This window comes from Heterodontus francisci, chromosome 10 (assembly GCF_036365525.1).
Source record: "Heterodontus francisci isolate sHetFra1 chromosome 10, sHetFra1.hap1, whole genome shotgun sequence".
NCBI classification, from domain to species: Eukaryota; Metazoa; Chordata; class Chondrichthyes; order Heterodontiformes; family Heterodontidae; genus Heterodontus; species Heterodontus francisci.
Window position 1 is genome coordinate 11,693,798 of NC_090380.1, and position 25,458 is coordinate 11,719,255.

Sequence of the window (25,458 nt, forward strand, 5' to 3'; positions counted from 1 at the left end):
ACTGTTTCATGTACTGGGATAGCAGAAGGTATAACACAAGGCAGTAACACCTTTTGGGTCTGAGGCAGTGGCCCAGATAACAAATCAGAGGCATATTGGGAGCAGAGTAGTGATATTGAATGGTAAAACCAGCAGAACCTTCAGCACGCCTGTCTGTGGCATTTTGGGCGGCACAGTGGCGCAGTGGTTAGCACTGCAGCCTCACAGCTCCAGGGACCCGGGTTCGATTCCGGGTACTGCCTGTGTGGAGTTTGCAAGTTCTCCCTGTGTCTGCGTGGGTTTTCTCCGGGTGCTCCGGTTTCCTCCCACAAGCCAAAAGACTTGCAGGTTGATAGGTAAATTGGCCATTATAAATTGTCACTAGTATAGGTAGGTGGTAGGGAAATATAGGGACAGGTGGGGATGTTTGGTAGGAATATGGGATTAGTGTAGGATTAGTATAAATGGGTGGTTGATGTTCGGCACAGACTCGGTGGGCCGAAGGGCCTGTTTCAGTGCTGTATCTCTAATCTAATCTAAACACAGCCACCTGATTATCGTATAACTTCCGGGTTCGGCTTCCATACATCCTGACCTGGGTCTAATGCCTCCAGCTAACCTCTTACCACAAGTACTCTGAAAAAACAGTTGGAGATAAGAAAGCAGCTTTGAGCACTGAGCATTTACTGTTGTATTTGCCTGACTTTTAAATATTCAAATTGATAAACCGCCTCTCAGGGAAGAAGTGTGTCACACACATGCAGCCTAACACGCTCAAGTTAAACCCAGAAGTTGGCGGGTCAGAATCGACCTTTGCATTTTTAGGATATTTAACCTCCCCACCAGCACAGAAACTCTCACACTCTTCAATGTTAAAATTCCACCCATTCATCTCTCTATAAACAGTGTCTCAATCCTGTGATATGTTACACCCTTGAAACCCAATCCATCCTAACATGTTTTGTGCAAAATGTACAGCTGATGTTTGTAGGGACGACTTTATTCTACTTTAGATTTTTTCTGCCAGTGCTCGGTTTCCCTGCAAACAACAACTCCTGTGATTGGGTGGGGTTACATCTGTTTCATCTGAAGTCTATACCACATGATTCAAACTACATCGATGGGGAATTATACTTCACCACATGTGACGGAAAAGAATTATCCCCAGGGGTCCAGATATGGATTTACCCCAGAAATGGGGTAAATACACCAATCACACACTCCTAACAGGGAGGATTGAAGGGAGTGTAGACCAGAGACAGGGTCACGTCCTGTAACCCCAGGTCTGGAGACAGGATCACGTCCTGTAACCCCAGGTCCAGAGACAGGGCCACGTCCTGTAACCCCAAGTCCATAGACAGGGTCACGTCCTGTAACCCCAGGTCCAGAGACAGGGCCACGTCCTGTAAACCCAGGTCCAGAGACAGGGTCACGTCCTGTAAACCCAGGTCCAGAGACAGGGCCACGTCCTGTAACCCCAAGTCCATAGATAGGGTCACGTCCTGTAACCCCAGGTCCAGAGACAGGGTCACGTCCTGTAACCTCAGGTCCAGAGACAAGGTCACGTCCTGTAACCCCAGGTCCAGAGACAGGGTCACGTCCTGTAACCCCTAGTCCAGAGACAGGGTCACATCCTGTAACCCCAGGTCCAGAGACAGGGTCACATCCTGTAACCTCAGGTCCAGAGACAGGGCCACGTCCTGTAACCCCAGGTCCAGAGACAGGGTCACATCCTGTAACCTCAGGTCCAGAGACAGGGTCACGTCCTGTAACCCCAGGCCCAGAGACAGGGTCACATCCTGTAACCTCAGGCCCAGAGACAGGGTCACATCCTGTAACCTCAGGTCCAGAGACAGGGTCACATCCTGTAACCTCAGGCCCAGAGACAGGGTCACGTCCTGTAACCCCAGGCCCAGAGACAGGGTCACATCCTGTAACCTCAGGTCCAGAGACAGGGTCACATCCTGTAACCTCAGGCCCAGAGACAGGGTCACATCCTGTAACCTCAGGTCCAGAGACAAGGTCACATCCTGTAACCTCAGGCCCAGAGACAGGGTCACGTCCTGTAATCCCAGGTCCAGAGACAGGGCCACGTCCTGTAACCCCAGGTCCATAGACAGGGTCACGTCCTGTAACCCCAGGTCCAGAGACAGGGTCACGTCCTGTAACCCCAGGTCCAGAGACAGGGTCACGTCCTGTAACCTCAGGTCCAGAGACAAGGTCACGTCCTGTAACCCCAGGTCCAGAGACAGGGTCACGTCCTGTAACCCCTAGTCCAGAGACAGGGTCACATCCTGTAACCCCAGGTCCAGAGACAGGGTCACATCCTGTAACCTCAGGTCCAGAGACAGGGCCACGTCCTGTAACCCCAGGTCCAGAGACAGGGTCACATCCTGTAACCTCAGGTCCAGAGACAAGGTCACGTCCTGTAACCCCAGGTCCAGAGACAGGGTACATCCTGTAACCTCAGGTCCAGAGACAAGGTCACATCCTGTAACCTCAGGTCCAGAGACAGGGCCACGTCCTGTAACCTCAGGTCCAGAGACAAGGGTCACGTCCTGTAACCCCAGGCCCAGAGACAGGGTCACGTCCTGTAACTCCAGGCCCAGAGACAGGGTCACGTCCTGTAACCCCTAGTCCAGAGACAGGGTCACGTCCTGTAACCCCTAGTCCAGAGACAGGGTCACATCCTGTAACCCCAGGTCCAGAGACAGGGTCACATCCTGTAACCTCAGGTCCAGAGACAGGGCCACGTCCTGTAACCCCAGGTCCAGAGACAGGGTCACATCCTGTAACCTCAGGTCCAGAGACAAGGTCACGTCCTGTAACCCCAGGTCCAGAGACAGGGTACATCCTGTAACCTCAGGTCCAGAGACAAGGTCACATCCTGTAACCTCAGGTCCAGAGACAGGGCCACGTCCTGTAACCTCAGGTCCAGAGACAAGGGTCACGTCCTGTAACCCCAGGCCCAGAGACAGGGTCACGTCCTGTAACCCCAGGCCCAGAGACAGGGTCACGTCCTGTAACCCCTAGTCCAGAGACAGGGTCACATCCTGTAACCCCAGGTCCAGAGACAGGGGCACGTCCTGTAACCCCTGGTCCAGAGACAGGGTCACGTCCTCTAACCCCAGGTCCTGAGACAGGGTCACGTCCTGTAACCCCAGGCCCAGAGACAGGGTCACGTCCTGTAACCTCAGGTCCAGAGACAGGGCCACATCCTGTAACCCCAGGCCCAGAGACAGGGCAACGTCCTGTAACCCCAGGCCCAGAGACAGGGCCACGTCCTGTAACCCCAGGCCCAGAGACAGGGTCACGTCCTGTAACCTCAGGTCCAGAGACAGGGCCACATCCTGTAACCCCAGGCCCAGAGACAGGGCAACGTCCTGTAACCCCAGGCCCAGAGACAGGGTCACGCCCTATAATCCCAGGTCCAGAGACTGGGTCATACCCTGTAAAACTAGGTCACCAAAACGCTGCTTTTGAATGAAGCTTGTTGCAAGTGTGGGTCAGTGAGTTTACCGAATAGTCTTTCACACTTGTGTTACTACATTTGTACATTGTACTGCTTGTTGATTCTGTAATTTAGTTATGTGTTCATACTGCAAACTGTAACCTTTGAAATACTTGTCCTGAATATTGTTTATAATCTGCAATTTAAAATAATATTGTTGTGAGTACCTGCCTGTGTATTCTCATCTGCTCATCATTTTAGATCATTTGTTGATCCTATTTCTTGAACCACCTTTATCCCTTTATTCATGAGAGAGACTTTTGTGCAAACTGCTCACTGCTCAATCATTCTTTAGGGCCATGAAGTTGCTCAGTTTGTTTTGATTGCTGGCGAACCTATCAATGAACCTATTGTAAAGCATGGTAAGTAAAAAGGAGAATTTAAGTATATTCATTCTAGAACTATGAGAATGTTTGTTTAGTTATCAATTGCCTCCCACCATGGATTCCTTGTCTCCCTGGGATACCCAATAATTCTGATCAAGCAGATGTTCATATCCTTTGCTGTGTTCTGCAATACTGACCAAGAGGTGTGGCAGCTGCTCAGGAAAAAGTGTTCCACCACCCTCAACACAACATCAATCGTTATTGTGGGAAATGCAGTGAATTATCTGTATTAGGAAAACAGCAGCTGCCACTGTCTTCAATAGGAGGGCCATTATCATTATTTCAACATCTAGTGCTCAATCAAACCAACTTCCCTTGACTGCAAACTCAGTGCTCTGCCCACCCACCACACAGATAGCCCACCCCTCTACACACTCAATACACTGCCTCCCCAACACACACACACACACACACACACACACACACACACACACACACACACACACACACACACACACACACACACACACACACACACACACACACACACACACACACACACCTCTCTACTCACTCAATACACTGCCTCCCCAACACACACAAACACACACACACACACACACACCTCTCTACTCACTCAATACACTGCCTCCCCAACACACACACACACACACACACACACCTCTCTACACACTCAATACACTGCCTCTCCAACACACACACACACACACACGCACACACACACACACACACACACACCTCTCTACACACTCAATACACTGCCTCTCCAACACACACACACACAAACACACAGCTCACCTCTCTACACACTCAATACACTGCCTCCTCAACACACACACACACACACACATAGCCCACCTCTCTACACACTCAATACACTGCCTCTCCAACACACACACACACACACACACACACACACACACACACACACACACACACACACACACACCTCTCTACACACTCAATACACTGCCTCTCCAACACACACACACACACACACACACACACACACCTCTCTACACAGTCAATACACTGCCTCTCCAACACACACACACACAAACACATAGCTCACCTCTCTACACACTCAATACACTGCCTCCTCAACACACACACACACACACACACATAGCCCACCTCTCTACACACTCAATACACTGCCTCTCCAACACACACACACACACACACACACACACACACACACACACACACACACACACCTCTCTACACACTCAATACACTGCCTCTCCAACACACACACACACACACACACACACACACACACACACACACACACACACCTCTCTACACACTCAATACACTGCCTCTCCAACACACACACACACACACACACACACACACACACACACACACCTCTCTACACACTCAATACACTGCCTCTCCAACACACACACACACAAACACATAGCTCACCTCTCTACACACTCAGTACACTGCCTCCTCAACACACACACACACACACACACACACACACCTCTCTACACACTCAATACACTGCCTCTCCAACACACACACACACACACATAGCCCACCTCTCTACACACTCAATACACTGCCTCTCCAACACACACACAAACACATAGCTCACCTCTCTACACACTCAATACACTGCCTCCCCAACACACACACACACATAGCCCACCTCTCTACACACTCAATACACTGCCTCCTCAACACACACACACACACACACATAGCCCACCTCTCTACACACTCAATACACTGCCTCCCCAACACACACACACACACACACACACACATAGCCCACCTCTCTACACACTCAATACACTGCCTCCTCAACACACACACACACACACACATAGCCCACCTCTCTACACACTCAATACACTGCCTCTCCAACACACACACACACACACACACACACACACACACACACACACACACCTCTCTACACACTCAATACACTGCCTCTCCAACACACACACACACACACACACACACACACACACACCTCTCTACACACTCAATACACTGCCTCTCCAACACACACACACACACACACACACACACACACACACACACACACACCTCTCTACACACTCAATACACTGCCTCTCCAACACACACACACACAAACACATAGCTCACCTCTCTACACACTCAATACACTGCCTCCTCAACACACACACACACACACACATAGCCCACCTCTCTACACACTCAATACACTGCCTCTCCAACACACACACACACACACACACACACACACACACACACACACATACACACACACACATACACACCTCTCTGCACACTCAATACACTGCCTCTCCAACACACACACACACACACACACACACACACACACACACACACACACACACACACACACACACACACCTCTCTACACACTCAATACACTGCCTCCCCAACACACACACACACACACACACACACATAGCTCACCTCTCTACACACTCAATACACTGCCTCCCCAACACACACACAAACACATAGCTCACCTCTCTACACACTCAATACACTGCCTCCCCAACACACACACACACACACACATAGCCCACCTCTCTACACACTCAATACACTGCCTCCCCAACACACACACACACAAACACATAGCCCACCTCTCTACACACTCAATACACTGCCTCCCCAACACACACACACACACCTCTCTACACACTCAATACACTGCCTCCCCAACACACACACACACACACACACAAACACAAACACACCTCACCTCTCTGCACACTCAATACACTGCCTCCCCAACACAGACACACACACACACACACAAACACAAACACACCTCACCTCTCTGCACACTCAATACACTGCCTCCCCAACACACACACACACACACCTCTCTACACACTCAATACACTGCCTCTCCAACACACACACACACAAACACATAGCTCACCTCTCTACACACTCAATACACTGCCTCCCCAACACACACACACACACACACACACACATAGCTCACCTCTCTACACACTCAATACACTGCCTCTCCAACACACACACACACAAACACATAGCTCACCTCTCTACACACTCAATACACTGCCTCCCCAACACACACACACACAAACACATAGCCCACCTCTCTACACACTCAATACACTGCCTCCCCAACACACACACACACACACCTCTCTACACACTCAATACACTGCCTCTCCAACACACACACACACAAACACATAGCCCACCTCTCTACACACTCAATACACTGCCTCCCCAACACACACACACACACACACACCTCACCTCTCTACACACTCAATACACTGCCTCCCCAACACACACACACACACACACATAGCTCACCTCTCTACACACTCAATACACTGCCTCCCCAACACAGACACACACACACACACACAAACACAAACACACCTCACCTCTCTGCACACTCAATACACTGCCTCCCCAACACACACACACACACACCTCTCTACACACTCAATACACTGCCTCTCCAACACACACACACACAAACACACAGCTCACCTCTCTACACACTCAATACACTGCCTCCCCAACACACACACACACACACACACATAGCCCACCTCTCGACACACTCAATACACTGCCTCCTCAACACACACACACACACAAACACATAGCTCACCTCTCTACACACTCAATACACTGCCTCCCCAACACACACACACACATAGCCCACCTCTCTACACACTCAATACACTGCCTCCCCAACACACACACACACATAGCTCACCTCTCCACACACTCAATACACTGCCTCCCCAACACACACACACACACATACACACATAGCCCACCTCTCTACACACTCAATACACTGCCTCCCCAACACACACACACACACATAGCCCACCTCTCTACACACTCAATACACTGCCTCCCCAACACACACACACAAACACATAGCCCACCTCTCTACACACTCAATACACTGCCTCCCCAACACACACACACAAACACATAGCCCACCTCTCTACACACTCAATACACTGCCTCCCCAACACACACACACACACCTCTCTACACACTCAATACACTGCCTCCCCAACACACACACACACACTTCTCTACACACTCAATTCACTGCCTCCCCAACACACACACACACACACCTCTCTACACACTCAATACACTGCCTCTCCAACACACACACACACAAACACATAGCCCACCTCTCTACACACTCAATACACTGCCTCCCCAACACACACACACACACACACCTCTCTACACACTCAATACACTGCCTCCCCAACACACACACACACACACACCTCTCTACACACTCAATACACTGCCTCCCCAACACACACACACACTCACCTCTCTACACACTCAATACACTGCCTCCCCAACACACACACACAAACACATAGCCCACCTCTCCACACACTCAATACACTGCCTCCCCAACACACACACACAAACACATAGCCCACCTCTCTACACACTCAATACACTGCCTCCCCAACACACACACACACACACACCTCTCTACACACTCAATACACTGCCTCCCCAACACACACACACACACACCTCTCTACACACTCAATGCACTGCCTCCCCAACACACACACACACACACCTCTCCACACACTCAATACACTGCCTCTCCAACACACACACACACAAACACATAGCCCACCTCTCTACACACTCAATACACTGCCTCCCCAACACACACACACACACACACCTCTCTACACACTCAATACACTGCCTCCCCAACACACACACACACAAACACATAGCTCACCTCTCTACACACTCAATACACTGCCTCCCCAACACAGACACACACAAACACAAACACACCTCACCTCTCTGCACACTCAATACACTGCCTCCCCAACACACACACACACACACCTCTCTACACACTCAATACACTGCCTCTCCAACACACACACACACAAACACATAGCTCACCTCTCTACACACTCAATACACTGCCTCCCCAACACACACACACACACACCTCTCTACACACTCAATACACTGCCTCCCCAACACACACACACATAGCTCACCTCTCTACACACTCAATACACTGCCTCCCCAACACACACACACACACATAGCCCACCTCTCTACACACTCAATACACTGCCTCCCCAACACACACACACAAACACATAGCCCACCTCTCTACACACTCAATACACTGCCTCCCCAACACACACACACAAACACATAGCCCACCTCTCTACACACTCAATACACTGCCTCCCCAACACACACACACACACACACCTCTCTACACACTCAATACACTGCCTCCCCAACACACACACACACACACCTCTCTACACACTCAATACACTGCCTCCCCAACACACACACACACACACCTCTCCACACACTCAATACACTGCCTCTCCAACACACACACACACAAACACATAGCCCACCTCTCTACACACTCAATACACTGCCTCCCCAACACACACACACACACACACCTCTCCACACACTCAATACACTGCCTCCCCAACACACACACACACAAACACATAGCTCACCTCTCTACACACTCAATACACTGCCTCCCCAACACACACACACACATAGCTCACCTCTCTACACACTCAATACACTGCCTCTCCAACACACACACACACAAACACATAGCCCACCTCTCTACACACTCAATACACTGCCTCTCCAACACACACACACACACAAACACATAGCCCACCTCTCTACACACTCAATACACTGCCTCCCCAACACACACACACACACCTCTCTACACACTCAATACACTGCCTCCCCAACACACACACACACACCTCTCTACACACTCAATACACTGCCTCCCCAACACACACACACACACACCTCTCTACACACTCAATACACTGCCTCCCCAACACACACACACAAACACATAGCTCACCTCTCTACACACTCAATACACTGCCTCCCCAACACACACACACAAACACATAGCCCACCTCTCTACACACTCAATACACTGCCTCCCCAACACACACACACAAACACATAGCCCACCTCTCTACACACTCAATACACTGCCTCTCCAACACACACACACACACACACCTCTCTACACACTCAATACACTGCCTCCCCAACACACACACACACACATCTCTCTACACACTCAATACACTGCCTCCCCAACACACACACACACACACACCTCTCCACACACTCAATACACTGCCTCTCCAACACACACACACACAAACACATAGCCCACCTCTCTACACACTCAATACACTGCCTCCCCAACACACACACACACACACCTCTCCACACACTCAATACACTGCCTCCCCAACACACACACACACAAACACATAGCTCACCTCTCTACACACTCAATACACTGCCTCTCCAACACACACACACACACACACACACACACCTCTCCACACACTCAATACACTGCCTCCCCAACACACACACACACAAACACATAGCTCACCTCTCTACACACTCAATACACTGCCCCCCCAACACACACACACACAAACACATAGCTCACCTCTCCACACACTCAATACACTGCCTCCCCAACACACACACACACAAACACATAGCTCACCTCTCCACACACTCAATACACTGCCTCCCCAACACACACACACACACAAACACATAGCTCACCTCTCTACACACTCAATACACTGCCTCCCCAACACACACACACACATAGCTCACCTCTCCACACACTCAATACACTGCCTCCCCAACACACACACACACACACACCTCTCCACACACTCAATACACTGCCTCCCCAACACACACACACACACCTCTCTACACACTCAATACACTGCCTCCCCAACACACACACACACACACCTCTCTACACACTCAATACACTGCCTCCCCAACACACACACACAAACACATAGCTCACCTCTCTACACACTCAATACACTGCCTCCCCAACACACACACACACAAACACATAGCCCACCTCTCTACACACTCAATACACTGCCTCCCCAACACACACACACAAACACATAGCTCACCTCTCTACACACTCAATACACTGCCTCCCCAACACACACACACACAAACACATAGCCCACCTCTCTACACACTCAATACACTGCCTCCTCAACACACACACACACACACACCTCACCTCTCTGCACACTCAATACACTGCCTCCCCAACACACACACACCTCACCTCTCTACACACTCAATACACTGCCTCCCCAACACACACACACACACACACATAGCCCACCTCTCTACACACTCAATACACTGCCTCCCCAACACACACACACACAAACACATAGCTCACCTCTCTACACACTCAATACACTGCCTCCCCAACACACACACACACACACACACACACCTCACCTCTCTACACACTCAATACACTGCCTCCCCAACACACACACACCTCACCTCTCTACACACTCAATACACTGCCTCCCCAACACACACACACACACACACATAGCTCACCTCTCTACACACTCAATACACTGCCTCCCCAACACAGACACACACACACACACACACACACACACACACACACACACACACCTCACCTCTCTACACACTCAATACACTGCCTCCCCAACACACACCCTCACACACACATAGCTCACCTCTCTACACACTCAATACACTGCCTCCCCAACACACACACACACACCTCACCTCTCTACACACTCAATACACTGCCTCCCCAACACACACACACACACACACACACACACCTCACCTCTCTACACACTCAATACACTGCCTTCCCAACACACACACACACACACATAGCCCGCCTCTCTACACACTCAATACACTGCCTCCCCAACACACACACACAGACAGAACCCACCTCTCTATACACTCAATACACTGTCTCCCCAACACACACACACAGACGGAATCCACCTCTCTATACACTCAATACACTACCTCCCCAACACACACACACACCCACACACAAACATTGTCCCCACCAATGATTACTTTTGGTATCAGGATTTATTTGAACTGAAGGGTATACTGCTGGAGAAACTGCCATGGTTTAATAGTAATAAAAAGATTTATTTTCACATTCAATATCAACTCTATCATTGATAAAGTGAATTGAAACCATTTCCTCCTGTGTCCAGGTCCATTTGTGATGAATTCTCAGGAGGAAATTGCTCAAGCTTTGGAAGACTATAGAACCAGCAAAAATGGATTTGAAAAAGCCAAAGGCTGGAAATCAAAAGCTGTGTCTGAGAGAAATATATGAAATCTGAACAAAAAGTGAATTGCTAAACACAAGACGTTTTCTAACTTGAAGAAGGACACATTTAGATTAAAACATAATATTTTAATCAGAATATACTGATTTATTTTAATACCTTGTTTTATTTGCCTGATTATTTATAAATGTAATATTTCCCAATGTATTAAGAATATGTTGTCCTCTGGTTAATTGGATAGCTCTTTCAAAGAGCCAGCACAGGCAAGATGGACTGAATGGCCTCCTTCTGTGCTGTAAGGTTGCCGAATTCTATGACATGTGATAACTTGGGAGAGGCACATCCAGGATTTTAGAAAGAGGCCTGCAGCTGCACTGAGTCCTACTCTCTGAATTCACCGTACACTGCCTCCCTCTTCACTTGCTGCATGATTCCCAATGATCATATTTGAGTTGAGAGGGAGGCACGTTGCATGGCATTTGTAATTGCCCTTGCCTGGGGAATGCTGGTGACTGATGGGGCTGCTACTTGAAGTGAGCAAAATTAGAATTTACACCTTTTATATTATATTGCCCTGTACCCAGAGAATCCTTGTACCATACTTGTTAGGCCACACGCTGGGGACTGAAATATTTTCCAATTTCCATGAACCACCAGCCAGGGCCTTCCTTCAGGGAATAATGGAAATTCCTGCTAGTTTGGTCCAGTGGTGAGAATATTGAAATAGAAAGTGACAAGGTATTCAGTCCAGCTAGTCGGACAAATCCATCTGTGCCCAAACCATTGTATCAGGTGGTAAGTTAATCGACTATGTCCTGTCTTAATATGCATAGGCATCATGATGGGGATGTGAAGTCGTTCGTTAACTCTGCAAGCAACTCACCAACTAGAGCAAGAGATTGATTGTGTAGCCTGATCCCAGGTTCCTTCTAATATCATTCCGAGCTGGAAACACATGATAGAAATTACAGAATCATCGAATCTTGAAGCACAGAAAGAAGCCATTCAGCCCATCATGCCTGTGCCAACTCTTTGAAAGAACAATCCAATTAATTCCACTCCCTGTCTTTTTCCCCAGAGCCCTGCAAATATTCCCCCTTCAAGGATATATCCAATTCCCTTTTGAAAGTTACTATTGAATCTGCTTCCACCGCCCTTTCAGGCAGTGCAGTCCAGACCATAACAACTCACAGTGTAAAAACACGTTCTCCTCATCTCCCCCCAGCCCGATTGCTAAATATCTCAAACCTGGAATAAAGACAGAAAGTGCTGGAAATACTCACTAAGCCTGGCCGCATCTGTGGAGAGAGAAGCAGAGTTAACGTTTCAGATCTATGAAATTTATAAAGCTCACCGACGCGGTGTGGGGTCAGGACCTGGAAGTGGACGCAACATCGGGGTCCGGACCTCTGATTGGAAATCCCACCCCTAACGTCATCTCTACATCCCTCAGACAATCTCTGGCTGTCTGGTAAAGCTGGTAATCCAAAAAATGAAGGTTGCTGATGGGCATCTTGCACTAGCTGAGCATGTAGTATGATCACCCTCACTGCTGTAGCATTGGGAGGCTATGCGAACAGATGCAGCAGATGCTCACAGCTTCACTCATCAAGGTTTATTGAATTACAGCAAGCTTGTGAAGTAATAATGTTGTATTATCCCCGCAGAGTTTACAGAGCAAAACAAACTACTGCCAGGGATTATTATGCAGCCACATAGGGACTAGCTCACCAGCTTTGCAGGACAAGTCACTGATAGGTCCAAGGAATGTGATATTCTCATGTGTTATTAATTGCATGTAATGAACATAGGCTTGGGCCTTTCAATACCAAAAACACTGTAATTTTGGAATAAGATTTTTTGAGGTAATAAATATGTGGTTGATATGTGGAACTTCAGCTCAGAGTTGTTGAGCTGGCATCTGAGCTGCAGACATTACAGGCCATCAGGGATGGGTACTTTGATCCAGGAGGCAGTCACACCCCTTCCATTAGGTTGTGGTGCAGGTCTGGTTAGTGGTCAGGGACAGGAGGGTGTGACTGTGATTCAGGCAGGTAAGGGGACTCCAGATGCAGTGATGGAGGAGCCTCAGCCTTTGCCTTTATCCAACAGGTACAAGGTTCTTGCGACCAGTGTGGATGAGCAAACTGACCATGGCACCATGGTGCAGGAGGCCATTCAAATAGGGGCAGTGAACAGGAATGTGGTAGTGATAGGGGACAGTATAGTCAGAGGAACAGATACTGTTCTCTACAGCCACGGCCGGGAGCTCTGAAGGTTGTGTTGCCTGCCTGGTGCCAGGATTAAGGACATCTCCACACGGCTGGAGACGAATTTAGAGTGGGAGGGGGAAGATCAAGTTGTCATGGTCCATGCCGGAACCAACGACATAGGTAGAATGAGGAATGGCGTTCTGCTGAGGTTATTTCAGGAGTTTGGGTCCCAATTAAAAAGCAGAAATTCAAAGGTAATAATCTCTGGATTACTAGCTGAACCACTTGCCAATTGACATAGGGTCAAATAGATCAGAGAGTTGAATGTGTGGCTCAAAGAATGGTGTGGGAAGAAGGGGTTTCGATTCATGAGGCATTGGCACCAGTACTGGAGAAAGAGGGGGCTGTTTGATTCAGATGGGCTGCACTTAAACTGAGCTGGGATCAGTGACCTGGCGAATCGTATAACTCAGGCAGTAGATAGGACTTTAAACTAACAAGTTGGGGGAGGAGGTTTTAATGGGGGAAAAATTATAAATCTAAAGATAAAAGTCAAGGTCGCAGAGTAGTATAGTGATTTGGGTAAAGATAAGCAGACAGAAATCAGGGGAAAATGGTAAAAAGTTCAAATTAAAGGTGCTTTACCTGAATGCATTAAATATTTGTACCAAGACAGATGAACTAGCTGCACAATTGGAGATAAATGGGTTTGATCTAATTGTCATTACATAGACGTGGTTGCATGGTAACAAGGTTGGGAACTTAATATTCCAGGGTACTTACCTTTTCAAAAGGACAGACAAAATAGAAAAAGGCAGGGCATGGAACGGGGGAGGTAGCTCTTGATAATAAATGATTGCAGAAGGTCAGTATTGAGGAAGGACCTTGGCTCAGAAGAGCAGGAAGGAGAATCCGTATGGGTGGAGATAAGAGATAACAAGAGCCAGAAAACACTGGTGGGAATAGTTTAAAGACTATGATATAGGTAAGTCTAAAACTAGAGCATTGAAGTTAAGTAAAGCCAATTACATAGGTCTGAGGGGTGAGCTGGTGAGGGTAGATTGGGAAATTAGACTCGAAGGTATGATAGTAGATGAGCAATGGCAAACATTTTTCTAAAAATTACATCCTTCTCAATGAATCCGCATTCCGTTGAGAAATAAAAACTCCTCAGGAAAAGTGATCCATCTGTGGCTAACTAACGAGGTTAGGTAAAAGCAAAATACTGCAGATGCTGGAAATCTGAAATAAAAGCAAGAATTGCTGGAAATACTCAGCAGGTCTGGCAGCATCTGTGGAGAGAGAAGCAGAGTTAACGTTTCAGGTCAGTGACCCTTCTTCAGAACTGGTGACCTGAAACGTTAACTCTGCTTCTCTCTCCACAGATGCTGCCAGACCTGCTGAGTATTTCCAGCATTTCTTGTTTTTATAACAAGGCCAGTTACTTAGGTTAAAAGATGAGGCTTATAATATTGCTAAGAAGAGTAGTAAGCCTAGGGACTGGGAGAGTTTTAAATACCAGCAAAGGATGACTAAAAAATGGAGGGAGAAAATGGAATATGAGAGTAAACTAGCAAAACTATCAAAACAGATTGTAAGCACATACATTGATATAAAATGGAAAGTAACTAAAAGAAACATGGATCCCTTGGAGGCTGATACAACAGAAATTAAAATGGAGAATAAGGAAATAGTGGAACATTGAACAACTGTTTCAGAAAGAGCTGGATTTTCCTGTGGGTTTCGGTACCTCGGTGTCAGGATCAAATGGGGGTCCCAAGCCAGCACTTTCCAGGAAGGAGACCAGCTGAGGAATTACCTGGAAGCAGCCTCCTAATTGGCAGCCTCCGCGCTCACTGTCCTATTGAGGATGGTGGGCGGGCTCCCGATGCTGCTGGCACAATCAGAGAGCCAGTAGATCTAGAGCCTCAGCAGCACCACCAGGAGAGGTGGCGCTGCTGAGGCAGGTCTGAGAACGTGAAGGTGCCTCAACATTGTAGCGCTGTTGGAGGTGTCAATCTAAATGAAAATTTCAGAAGGGCCAAGACAGTAGGCCTCTCGGAGTGGAGGGGAAATCCCTCAGGCAAAACATTTGGGCTGTGGATGTGGCATTTCCTGCCAGCGGTCCCCTCTTTGGGGCATGCAGCCTTCAGCAACAATGGCTCCCTGGCCTGCTGCAGGGAGGGCACCTCCATGGAGCGAAATGCCATTGGTGCTGCAAAATCACCCCTAATTGGGGCTTTAAGTGTGTAAATTGCCTGCCCACCTCCGTGCAGTGAGCAAGGCCACCCCGGGATACGACCCCGGCAGTGGGAATGCATCAGGGAGCCATCCCAATGGGGTTCCCCACTTCTTTCCTGGCTCCTCCGCCTCCAAGCCCCCCACCTCAGGACCAGGAAACCTCAGCCCTATGTGTCTGTTTTCACAGTAGAAGACACAAAAAAATACAAGAAATAGTGGGGCACCAAGACTCTAATGAGAGTAAGGAAAGTATAGAGAAATTAATGGGACTGAGAGCTGACAGATCCCCTGGATAGATGACCTACATTCTAGAGTTCTAAAAGAGGTGGCTTCGGAGATAGTGATGCACTGGTTGTGATCTTCCCAAATTCCACAGATTCTGGAATGGTCCCAGGAGATTGGAAAGTACCAAATGTAACACTGCTATTCAAAAAGGAGGGAGAGAGAAAACAGGGAACTACAGGCCTGTTAGCCTGACATCAGTCATCAGGAACATGCTGGAATCTATTATCAAGGAAGTGATAACAGGTCACTTAAAACATCATTGTACAATTAGGCAGATTCAGTATGACTTTATGAGAGGGAAATCATGTTTAACAAATGTATTTGTGTTTTTGAGGATGTAACTAGCAGAGTGGATAAAGGGCAACCAGTGGATGTAGAATATTTGGATTTTCAAAAGGCATTCAATTATAAACTTTGTTGCACAAGATAAGGTCTCATGCGGTTCAAGATAATATATGAGCACAGACAGAGGATTGGCTAAAGGACAGAAAACAGAGAGTAGGGATAGACAGGTCATTTTCAGATTAGCAGGCTGTAACTAGTAGAGTGCCACAAGGATCAGTGCTGGGGTCCCAGCAATTTACAATCTATATTAATGGTGTAGATGAAGGAACTGAATTATCACATCAAGTTTACTAAACAAGGTGGGAATGTAAGTTATGAGGAGGACACAAAGGTGGAATCTTCCCGGTCCTGCGGAGGCGGGTTTAAAGGCAGGACCGGGAGCAAACCTGGATATGAGCTCATCAAGTTGACAGCCTGACACATTCCCGCCTCCAGGCGATCTTACCGGAGGTGGGTGAACAATGGCAGCAGCCAGCTGCCCAGCAGTGGCAAGTAGCCAATAATGATCAATTCAGTGTTGATTAGGCAGCAGCCAGAGAGAGAAATCAAATCTTGTCAATGTCACCCAGGTCACATGCTTTGTCCACGCCTCGACAGCTCAGCTAAGGTGGCTGCACAATGAGAAACCATTGTGCAATGAAAGGCTAATGTAGACATGAGTATAAAAATGGGAGGCAGCAGGGATGAGCCTTTGCATTGTCAGACACCTGCAATGGAGTAGTGGGCGTTCTGATAGTGCTTCTGTGAAACGTGTCTGTGATTTAAGATTGGTGTGGATTGAGCCATCAGAAGCAGTAAGGACTCCAGGGCTGAGAAATGCACAGTAATGACATGTGCATCGGTCATGGTGTCCATTACTCAGTGGTCGTCTGGGCGACGGAAGAAGAGCAGAATAGACAGGAGCACAGGCAGACATAGGTGGTGGAACACAGATGGGTTGGAGCAGAGCAGGATGCAGAGGAGAGTTTATAGGTAGCACATCAGCTTCATCGACCTCTCGAAGCATCAGTGCAATAGAAGGCTGCACCTGTCACAGCAGGTGGTCACGGACATCTGGATGAGGACCTCAGGTCCCAGGGAGCGGGTGGTTGCCCAGTGGCTGTGGCAGTGAAAGTAAACATTATATGTTCTAAAGAATCAGGAATTCTCTCTCTTAGGTCGACGAGCTTGTATTGACCTTTATCTTATAAAGATTGTATAAGAAGAAAAGAAACAAGAATCCAGGAGTAACTTCTAAGAGGAATTCCCAAAATTGTTTACTGGTCTAAGCAGACTGAAGACTGAATATAGTATTACTTTCAGAAAGATGCTAAACCAGTTTGTCTTTTCACACCTAGGAAGATTCCACACCCACGAATGAAGTAAGTCCAACATCAACTAGAAGACAGGACCAGGATGGGAGTCATTTCTCCTGTTACTGAACCTACACAGTGATGTTCAGGAATGGTTCCACTTCCTAAACCTAGTGGTGATCTTTGCACTTGTGAAGACTGAATAAAGTTGTGACATGGGACGTTCATCTGATGTCCTCAGTGGACGAAAGCTTGGCAAACTTATCTAAAACTTCTGTGTTCATGAAGCTTGGCGCGAATAGTGGCTTTTGGCAAGTTCTATTGGATAAGAAGTCAAGGTTATTGACAACCTTCATTACTTCATTTCGAAGATTTTGTTTTAATCGTCTACCATTCGGTATAGCATCAGCACCGGAAATATTCCAGAGAACTATGTGGAATATTCTACAAGGCCTTGAAGATGAAATATGCCATATGGATGACATCTTAGTTCATGGAGAGTCCATTGGAGAACATAACCTAAGGGTTAGAGTGTTTTTGAATGGTCTACAGGATGAAGGCCTAACAATGAGAAGTGCGAGTTTTCAAAAACATCCATTCATTTTTTAGGACACATTGTCAGCAGTAGCAGCATAATGGCAGACCTGTAAAAGACGAGTCATTAGCGAATTTCTACTTCCTATTTCAGTCCAACAAATTCATCAGGCTCAGATGCAAGATGAAGAATGCATCTATGTCCATCAATATTGCAAACAAGGTTGACCACAACACAGTCAAAGAACAGTACAGCACAGGAACAGGCCATTCGGCTCTCCAAGCCTGCGCCGATCTTGATGCCTGCCTAAACTAACACCTTCTGCACTTCCGGGGTCCGTATCCCTCTATTCCCATCCTATTCATGTATTTATCAAGATGTCTCTTAAACGTCGCTATCGTATCTGCTTCCACCACCTCCCCCGGCAGCAAGTTCCAGGCACTCACCACCCTCTGTGTAAAAAACCTGCCTTGCACATCCCCTCTAAACTTTGCCCCTCTCACCTTAAACCTATGTCCCCTAGTAACTGACTCTTCCACCCTGGGAAAAAGCTTCTGACTATCCACTCTGTCCATGCCACTCATAACTTTGTAAACCTCTATCATGTCGCCCCTCCACCTCCGTTGTTCCAGTGAAAACAATCCGAGTTTATCCAACCTCTCCTCATAGTTAATGCCCTCCAGACCAGGCAACATTCTGGTAAACCTCCTCTGTACCCTCTCCAAAGCCTCCACGTCCTTCTGGTAGTGTGGCGACCAGAATTGCACGCAATATTCTAAGTGTGGCCTAACTAAAGTTCTGTACAGCTGCAGCATGACTTGCCAAATTTTATACTCTATGCCCCGACCGATGAAGGCAAGCATGCTGTATGCCTTCTTGACTACCTTATCCACCTGCGTTGCCACTTTCAGTGACCTGTGGACCTGTACGCCCAGATCTCTCTGCCTGTCAATACTCCTAAGGGTTCTGCCATTTACTGTATACCTCCCACCTGCATTAGACCTTCCAAAATACATTACCTCACATTTGTCCGGATTAAACTCCATCTGCCATTTCTCCGCCCAAGTCTCCAACTGATCTATATCCTGCTGTATCCTCTGACAATCCTCATCATTATCCGCAACTCCACCAACCTTTGTGTCGTCCGCAAACTTACTAATCAGACCAGCTACATTTTCCTCCAAATCATTTATATATACTACAAACAGCAAAGGTCCCAGCACTGATCCCTGCGGAACACCACTAGTCACATCCCTCCATTCAGAAAAACACCCATCCACTGTTACCCTCTGTCTTCTATGACCGAGCCAGTTCTGTATCCATCTTGCCAGCTCACCTCTGATCCCATGTGACTTCACCTTTTGCACCAGTCTGCCATGCGGGACCTTGTCAAAGGCTTTACTAAAGTCCATATAGACAACATCCACCGCCCTTCCCTCATCAATCATCTTCGTCACTTCCTCAAAAAGCTCAATCAAATTAGTAAGACACGACCTCCCCTTCACAAAACCATGCAGTGTCTCGCTAATAAGTTCATTTGTTTCCAAATGGGAGTAAATCCTGTCCCGAAGAATCCTCTCTAATAGTTTCCCTACCACTGACGTAAGGCTCACCGGCCTATAATTTCCTGGCTTATCCTTGCTACTCTTCTTAAACAAAGGCACAATATTGGCTATTCTCCAGTCCTCTGGGGCCTCATCTGTAGCCAATGAGGATGCAAAGATTTCTGTCAAGGCCCAAGCAATTTCTTCCGTTGCCTCCTTCAGTATTCCAGGGTAGATCCCATCAGGCCCTGGGGACTTATCTACCTTAATGCTTTGCAAGACACCCAACACCTCCTCCTTTTACCGAGTGATAAGAGGATGAAAATCTTCTTTGAACACAGAAGACACTTTACTATTGTGGATGATTTGCTGGTGCATGACGAGAGACTGATGATTCCAGAGATCTTGGAGAAAATACACCAGGGTCATATGGGAATAACTAAATGTAGAGCACAAGCTTAGGCATCTGTGTGGTAGCCAAGAATATCAAAAGTTATCAAAGAAATTATTTCAAATTGCCAGGTATGTGCAGTGTGCAATGAAAAGCTTTGTATGTTGTCTGATGCAACATAAAGTAAAATGCATGGAAGTAAGGTTGTTGAAGATCTCAAACAGGTTTATTAACAGCTAACAAGTATATACAGTGCAGAACTAACTATTTACATGACTTGTCTCCAGGTTTTACAGAGTGAGACTGGCATGTCTGCATCTTGATACTCAGGTCGTTAGCATACTAAGCTCTTAAAGGCAATCACACAACACAATGCACAGACAGGAGCAGAGAGACTCTCTGATCTCGACTCAACTCCCAACCAGACCGTGGGAATGTTTGGCGATGGATCTGTTCATCTTTGTTGGAAAATCTTATCTAATTGTAGTAGATTACTTTTCAAGATGGATTGAGGTTAGAAAACATATACACAACAACAACTGAAGCATTCCCATGTTACAAGAAATCTTCACAACACATGGTATACCTGATCAGATAGTGTCCGATAATGGACCACAATTTGAAAACAATTACTTCAAAATATTTGCGGAAATCAGTGGATTTGTGCATATAACAAGTTACCTTAGGTATCCACAATCTAATGGAGAAGCTGAGCGCACAGTCAGAACTATTAAAGAAAAATCAAGAAATCCATTCAGCACTTCTGAGCTACAGAACGACTCCATTGTTCTGTGGATTAGCACTATCTGAAATGTCAATGGGAATAAAACTTAGGTTGTAACTTCCAATTTTACCCAAAAATTACTTCCAGCGTTACAAATCCAGCATTACCAGAGAGTTCAAGACAGAAAAAAGTCTTACTGGAAGAAACAAACCCATAATTATAACAGGAAATACTGTACCAGGAACCTATCGAAATTGTCTGAAGAGCAAAAGGTATGGGTACGAGACCAAGTTAGAGAAGGAGTAATTCTCCAGAGAGAGGAGAATCAACAACGATCTTATTTACTAAGAACTTCAGAAGGTACTATACGAAGAAATAGAAGGAATCTTATTCCTTTACATCACAGAAATCATTTGGACGAATCAGATGTTGAACCGTAAATTCAGAAAGCTCAGGATACTGCAAACTTTAATGAAGGCCATCCAAGTCAAAAAGACAAAGGTTCAGAGGAAGATGACCAATCGTTGGCATCTGATGACAAGAAGAGCAGGAAGTGTTGTGAAGCCTGCTAACAGATTGGATCTATGACGTCCTAGACTTGGGGGAAGATGTGGTATTGTGTAAATAAAAAGTGAATGTATGTAAATATATATTTGGATAAAGACTTGGGTGGAGATGTAGTATAAGGGCGGCACAGTGGCGCAGTGGTTAGCACTGCAGCCTCACAGCTCCAGCGACCCGGGTTCAATACTGGGTACTGCCTGTGTGGAGTTTGCAAGTTCTCCCTGTGTCTGCGTGGGTTTCCTCCGGGTGCTCCGGTTTCCTCCCACATGCCAAAGACTTGCAGGTTGATAGGTAAATTGACCATTATAAATTGCCCCGAGTATAGGTAGCTGGTAGGGAAATATAGGAACAGGTGGGGATGTGGTAGGAATATGGGATTAGTGTAGGATTAGTATAAATGGGTGGTTTATGGTCGGCACAGACTCGGTGGGCCGAAGGGCCTGTTTCAGTGCTGTATCTCTAAACTAAACTAAAAAGGGTCTGAAAGGGTTATTCTTGAGAGTGTGTAAAGAATACCTACCATGATGATGTAAGAGATCACATGTGAGAGAGACTTGAAGCTAGATGCAACGTGGCTTTGGTGGAGTCACACAGAGAAGTGTGAAGATGTATATAGTTCTAATATAATAAATATCAATGTTCTAACTACCCCAAACTGAATTATCTTTCTAAGCTAGGCTAATTAAGGACCAAACATACAACATCAAGCACAGAAGGCTGTCAGATTTGCCTCAATGGCAGGCTTCCCTTAGGCGCAGGGGGTGGTAGACTGCATCCATGTGCCCATGAAGATGCCATCTGAGCAGGAGGGGGCATTCGTTACTAGAACGGGCTTCTACTGCCTAAACATTCATCTTGTCTGTGACCATTGTAAACGGCTCAGTAAACCGTGTGCAAGGTTCCTGGGCAGTTGTTATGACTACATCATTCTTAGGCAGTTTCAGGTGTCTCAAGTGTTCAGCCCACCACATGGCCTGCTGAAAGGCTCCTGGGTGATAAGGGAAATCCTTTGAAGAAGGCTTGGCTCATGACAGCTTTCCGGAACCCAACAACAGAGGCAATGGAACTGTACGACCGATGCCACTGCTCCACCAGAGCAACTGTAGAACAGGCCATAGGACTTCTCAAAATGTGTTTCAGTGCCTTGATTGCTCTGGGGGAGCTCTCCAGTACTCACCTACAAGGATTTCTCACATAGTGGTCGTGTCTTGCACCTGCACAACATGGCATCACAGCGAGGAGAGGAGCTGGAGAGAGATGATGACCATAATCGCTGGCTGTCCTCGGATAAGGACAAGGAAGATAAAGAGGAGCAGCACCTGCCCGTGCTGAGACTCCTCTGAGGTGTCAACAGATAGACCTCCATGGCAGGGTCGCAAGGGATGCCCTCATCAATGCCAGGTTTTTGTAAACAATACTCGGTTTGCAGTTGCTGGTTTCAGACCTGCCCCGTTTGAGTCATCTTTCAGCTAATGCCAGTACATCTCGAAACAATCACCTCACCTGCTGCTACTTTACCCATTGCCTTTTCCTGTCCCATGGCCACACTTCATACCAGCCCTGCCTACTAGGGCACTCATGAGCAACCCAACAGGGAAGACCATATACTTATGAGATTTGTAGCAAACGATTAATCATTCAAATGTGGCATTTGCACATTTCACAAGCAATGAAAAAAACCAATGGCCCGTGGTAAAACTACTGTAATTTGTGTGACCTTTTACACACACCTCTACGTAGTGCTCCCCCCTGAGGCAGACTGCTCCGTTCCCTTTGTCACAGGAGATGCCCGTGGCTGCTGTCCTCTGGGTTGCCATGACCGTGAGGACTCAGCTGCAGGCTGCCCCACCTAGGGCCTCCTCGATCAAGGGAACAGGAAGCCACCCATGTATCCCGGTCAGAGAGGTCAAGGGGCAGCTGTTGACGTGGGGTGCCTTGAGGAGGAGCCCCGTCACCAGCAGGTCTGCCTGCCTCACTCCTTTCAGGGCAAAACTTCACTTGGGTGTTGTGAAGGAGCGGGAGAGCCCCTGCCAGTGCTTCCATGCATCTGCATGCCATCACAGCAACGGAAAAATCAAGGCTTCTGAGAGTTGCAGCCGCGTTGTTGAGGCCATCTCACTGCTCCCGCATCCAATCATTGGCCAGATGTATATGAGTCTCCATGAGAGTGGCCACTCTTTCAATGGAGTTACTCAAGTGCTCATTCGACTGGACATGGCCAGACTCATGGCATGGATGGCCTCTTCCATCTTCCGCCCGAGGGCACACACAGCCTCAGGGAAAGCTGCCAGATGTCCACACATCTCCCTTTGCTGCTCCACTCTTGTGACTGACCACCCCCCCCCCCCCATCCCCCCACAAGGCTCATCATTTCCAGCGGCCTGAGCGTTGCTGCTGCTATCCTTCACCTTCCCCCAGGGACTGTTAGCAGCCTCCACTGCTTCCATCACTTACTCACATGTGCTGTGCTCCTCCACCTGTGACATGTTCTAAAAGCAACGCATTTACCACTGAGATGCCTGTACCTGCGCTGGTGGGCGGTGTGCTTGGGCCATGTGATGCTGCATCCTCCGACTGTTGAGCACCCTTGGAGGCATTCACTGGATTGCCCGCTGCCTCCTATTATTCCTTTGGCATAGCCCCTGTGGTTTAAAGTAAACACAAGTTAATGCATGTGGCATTAATGTGTCCCTTCCACTGCACTGTTTCTTAATGATCACCATTTTCAAAAGTCTGCGCATAAGATCAAATATGTGGTATCAGCTCCGACAGCTCACCCTCTCTCAGACAGACCCACCATCTCGCCCTTAGCCATGGCAGGTCCTGTTGAGAATCTTGCAAACGCCAGGGACACCTCCTCCATTGGCGTCAGCACAGCTGTGTGGGCCACTCCACCCCCGCTGCAACCCCTCTCCTGGGAGTTATGAGCTCTCCTTTCCCACAAGGTGTTGGAGAAGATTTTCAAGTTAACATCAATACCTGAGATGGTATTGCGCCAAAGAAAACTTTTAGCACTATCAATGCCATGCTGTCTTCCTCATTTCTTCCCTGGGTCGCCGTGCTGCTACCACCTCCTTCAAGATCCGGGGTCAACCACCAGACAATGTGGGTCACTTCTCATACCTTGGGAGCCTCCTCTCAGCGAGGGCAGAGATCGATGATGAAAGTAAGCATTGCCTCCAGTGTGCCAGTGCAGCCTTCAGTCGTCTGAGGAAAAGAGTGTTTGACGACAAAGACCTCAAACCTGGCACCAAGCTCATGGTCT

General features: G+C 47.7%; 1 protein-coding gene across 2 annotated transcripts in view; it reads left to right on the plus strand.

Moving 5' to 3' along the window:
- The window catches only part of pir (pirin), a 192,073-nt gene extending 178,128 nt beyond the window's left edge, over positions 1 to 13,945 (plus strand). For both annotated transcript variants that reach the window (XM_068039839.1, XM_068039838.1), the window contains exons 9-10: positions 3,786 to 3,852; positions 11,982 to 13,945. In XM_068039839.1, coding sequence (XP_067895940.1) covers positions 3,786 to 3,852; positions 11,982 to 12,106 — 192 coding nt within the window. In that variant the 3' untranslated portion in view covers positions 12,107 to 13,945. The remainder of the gene's footprint in view (positions 1 to 3,785; positions 3,853 to 11,981) is intronic.
- The last annotated feature ends 11,513 nt before the right edge of the window (positions 13,946 to 25,458 follow it).